This window comes from Oryza brachyantha, chromosome 5 (assembly GCF_000231095.2).
Source record: "Oryza brachyantha chromosome 5, ObraRS2, whole genome shotgun sequence".
Classification (NCBI taxonomy): Eukaryota; Viridiplantae; Streptophyta; class Magnoliopsida; order Poales; family Poaceae; genus Oryza; species Oryza brachyantha.
In genome coordinates, this window is record NC_023167.2 from 14,306,423 (window position 1) to 14,310,565 (window position 4,143).

The window sequence follows — 4,143 nt, forward strand, 5'->3', positions numbered from 1 at the left end:
TTCGTACGTTAAGCAAGAGCATCATGCATTAGGACATTTGCAAGTGTTGTTTCACAGGGAAAAGGTGTTGCATTTTGTTAGTATGTGAGCCTTTTGCTGTTCGGTAGCTTGGATCATTTGAGATTTACCTTTGTAATCCTTGTCCCGTAGCTGATCCAAAATTGAAAAGGATTCCGTAATATGTGGAATATGGCCTTTAGGATCCTTTGGCCTGTAGAGCGGTTACCAGTTGGATGGCTGAAGAGCACAGAAAACCTTGGTGTATACTCCCTCCATAATTTTTTATATACGCCGTTAACTTTTAGGTACACGTTTGACTATTCATTTTATTCAAAAAAGTTATATAATTATTAATTATTTTGTTATAATATAATTTATTATTATAGAAAGTTTAATTATGTATTATAATTTTTCATATTTGGATATAAATTTTGAATAAGACGAATGGTCAAACATGATTCTAAAAATCAACGATGTCATACATAAAAAATATGGAGGGAGTACTACATTAAAGCATTTGTAATATATCAACCACTCCCCACTCTTCTCTTCTCCATTGTGTAGCATCACCTTACATTGTGTTCTGTTCTTCTCTTCTCCTAAAACCAAAGGATTTTTATTAGTAAGAGCACAGAGGGCTAAAAGATCAGTAGTAGTAGAAAGGTTATAAGGTGTTCTTCAGTCTTCAACATTTCCTCTCTCTTCTGAAAGCATGTGAAAGGTGTTAAGTTCTGAAGCAACTCCAACCTGAGGTTTTCTTGAACTCTACTCAGACTCATGGAGATCAAGAGCAAGCCATGGAACATGTTGTTCCTAGTCTTCCTCGGGCAGCTAGTCTCCTTTTCCATGGCAGTATGCAGCTTTGTCACATCTGAGATTTCTAGCCTCGGTACTGAATAATTCATTTTTCTCATAGGTATAATCCATCCAAAATTCATATATAGAGATGAAGCTTGGTGATCGTTTGCAGGAGCCGATGCACGACTTACACAGTCATTCTTTTCGTACCTGCTGCTGGCTCTAGTTTATGGAGCAATTCTCCTGCATCGACAACAAAAGTTACTAGTAAGCATGGTTGCACAAGAACAAATCTTCAATTGTCACCATGACTCATAAATGATAGACCACAACTTGCTGATTTGTTTGTCTGACATGCAGATACCATGGTATTGGTACCTCGCCCTGGTCTTCATCGATGTCCAGGGAAATTGTCTAGGTCAGTGCATTATGCATGATAAAGTTTTAACTTCTGTAAATGCTTCACTTATCTGAATAATTACCATTCCAAAACCTGTGTTTTAGCGATCAAGGCATACCACTACTCATACATAACCAGCGTAAACTTGTTGAACTGTTGCACCATCCCATGGGTCATGATCCTCACCAGGTTTGCACTAGGGACGAGATATTCTTTCTGGCAATTTGTAGGAGCAGGGACTTGCATGGCTGGACTTGCCCTGGTACTCCTCTCAGACTCAAATTATTCAGATATGCAGGGTAAGTATGTAATTCTAGTTGCTCAGATGTGAATTAAATGTGGTTTTCTGTAATCTAATCTTAGAAGAAATGGCAAGGGTAACAATATAGGATGTGATGGGAACAAAAGAAACTCCATGAGCACTATGAGCAGGCAGTGTAGAGTCTGATTTCTAGAGCAAAGTTAATAAAGGTTGTAATCTAAGAATAACCTAATTTTCTGCAGATGCAAGTAAAAGACCACTTTGGGGGGATGCCCTTATCATTGCTGCAACATTTTGTTTTGCGTTTAGCAACGTCGGGGAGGTTAGTGATGTCAAATTGATATAAACACTGTAATCACTAACATGCATGCCAATATCTCATGATTTGAATAAAAAAACTTCTACCTATGATATGTAGGAATACTGTGTCAAGAATAAAGACAAAATTGAATTTGTTGCAATGCTTGGAATACTCGGGATGCTTGTCACTGGAATTCAGCTGTATCCTTTCTCTGATGTCATATGCTGAAAACTAGCATGATTAGGTTCCAGTTGTATAGTTATTTTTGTCCTGTCATTAGTTTAATAATCACCACAATCTTTCTGGAACAAAAATCTCATGAAGCAAAGTTTCATGTTGGCCTAAATAAATAGACCATAGATCTCTTTTCGAGAGGAAGAATATAGAGGCAATTAATTGGTCTCCAACGATGGTAAGAAACTAAATTCAATACCATACAACTATTTTATTAATCATGTACTTCTTGATTCGATCAACAAGAAAAACTCATCCCTTCTCTTTGTTCCAGATAAGTCTCTTCATTGGATTTGCAGTAGCATCTTTAGTGTTCAGCACCATTACCCCTTGTGTTCTTAAGGTTAAGTTTCTGCAAGCTATCCAGACTTCAGAGTTCAGACTAACCATTTTAGTGATGAAAGTTGCGATCTGATTGGTCAACCCATATGTCTTATGAGTCATAGAAATAAGAAGGAAACAACTAAAACTATTTTTATGGGTACAACTTTTTTATGCATATTATTCACAGTTTAAAAGGAAATAACAAAATTGTTACTACCAAACAGTTATGTAGATATGAACCCCATCGCCAAGTACTAGTTCAGAAAGACCAACAACTATAATTTAGTCATTCCCCACTTAGCCATTCTGATAGCCCACCTCTTGCAGATGAGTGGAGCAACTATGTTTAACCTCTCACTTTTAACAACTGATGTTTGGGCAGTTATCATTCGAGTTTTCCTCTATCATCAGCAGGTGAAAATTTTGCAGTTATGAATATGTAAGGATAAAGGTGATCTAGTATGGACCAACATTGTTTTGTGCAACCGCAGGTAAATTGGCTCTACTATCTAGCATATGCAGTGGTACCCATAGGATTGATCATTTACTCCATGAAGTAAGTCAGATTCAACTCTTTATCACTTCAAAAAAAAAAAGTCAGATTCAACTCTTTCTCAAAGTGTGTACGAATACATCACTCAATTTACTCAAACCTAATGTAATTTATTGCATTTGATCTATGAAGTGAGAGTTCAGATGATGAGAAAGCTCCAAGTACAATGGAAACTGAAACTCAGTACGAACAACTTTCGTGAGAGTAAACTGGTGGTGCTATTTGGAGAAGGCAAAGAAGAAGAAGAAAGAGAACATCATGAAGATCACATATGTTAATGGGTTAATGAAGAAAAGTAACCTCCAGATAATGGAACATGTTTTTTTTTTTTGGAAAACAGATGTAATGACATAATATATGTGAAATACTGCAACCATGGATTTGTGAAACAGGAACTGGCCCTTAAACTTGAAGTAGTACTTTCCCCAATTAGGCCACGGTCGGGAGTGGGGGTGAGGACGGTTAGTTGTCCGGTGCGAAAAACGTAGCAATAGATTAATATATGATTAATTAATTATAAATTATAAAAAATATAAAATAGATTAATATGATTTTTTAAAAGTACTTTTCCTATAAAAAATTTTGTAAAAAAGTACACCATTTAACAGTTCGGGAAGAGTACGCGCGAAAAACGAGGGAATCTGGGGTAAGAAATAGGAGGGCCAAACATGGCCTTAATGTGAGACATTTTGTTGTGTGCCAGGAAATGTTGCTTATTTGTTTGTTAGAAACTAGTATGGTGGCCTGCGAATATTGCGCAACTAGCATCGTTATAAATTATAGCTATATGAGTCTCTTATCTTGATAATAATTACTTCTTAATTATTTAATTCAAATTTAAATTTTTCTAAATTATATTTTTTTTTCACGTAACCCCTTTACATGTATTCTAAACTGTACCTAAACTCTTTTTTTATAATATTTAATTTATATTTCAAATTTTAGATACTTCTAAATTGTATTTATAAATTGACTCCTTCTCTTAGTTTTAAATTTTTTTTAGATGTTTCCAAATTGTATTTATTGATGGACACTTTCCTCAATATCAATTATTTTAAAATTTTTAATCCAAGATTTGAATTTTTCTAAATTGTATTTACACATTGAAACTTTTTATTATTTTTCTGAAATTGTAATTCTAATCTAATTCTTTTTAACTGGACTTTTAGATGTTTCCAAATTGTATACTCTTCCTCAAAGTCAAATATTTAAATTTTTTAATCCAAGAATTAGATTTTTCTTAACTTTATTACACATGGACATTTTTATTT

General features: G+C 34.5%; 1 protein-coding gene across 4 annotated transcripts; it reads left to right on the forward strand.

Moving 5' to 3' along the window:
• The first annotated feature begins 576 nt into the window (after positions 1–576).
• Positions 577–3,285, forward strand: LOC102707123 (solute carrier family 35 member F1-like). Of its 4 annotated transcripts, XM_006655302.2 has the most exons (11): positions 590–889; positions 971–1,065; positions 1,159–1,216; positions 1,303–1,497; positions 1,703–1,782; positions 1,879–1,961; positions 2,122–2,173; positions 2,270–2,338; positions 2,647–2,733; positions 2,811–2,875; positions 3,005–3,285. In XM_006655302.2, the coding sequence occupies exons 1-11, from the start codon at positions 778–780 to the stop codon at positions 3,072–3,074; spliced, it is 966 nt and encodes a 321-aa protein (XP_006655365.1). In that variant the 5' UTR covers positions 590–777; the 3' UTR covers positions 3,075–3,285. The 4 variants fall into 4 exon arrangements, 3 of the variants coding, with proteins under 3 accessions (XP_015692884.1, XP_015692885.1, XP_006655365.1); XR_001550258.1 differs by lacking the exon at positions 2,811–2,875 and having other exon boundaries at positions 577–889; positions 2,647–2,810; positions 3,005–3,087; XM_015837398.1 differs by lacking the exon at positions 2,647–2,733 and having other exon boundaries at positions 586–889.
• Positions 3,286–4,143: the final 858 nt, after the last annotated feature.

Excerpts from the sequence above, each read along its gene's own strand:
- LOC102707123 (XM_006655302.2), top strand. The coding sequence starts at position 778 with ATGGAGATCAAGAGCAAGCCATGGAACATGTTGTTCCTAGTCTTCCTC. Across the intron at positions 1,217-1,302 it reads TGTCCAGGGAAATTGTCTAG|CGATCAAGGCATACCACTAC; the intron begins GTCAGTGCATTA and ends CCTGTGTTTTAG. Across the intron at positions 1,962-2,121 it reads CTTGTCACTGGAATTCAGCT|ATCTCTTTTCGAGAGGAAGA; the intron begins GTATCCTTTCTC and ends AATAGACCATAG.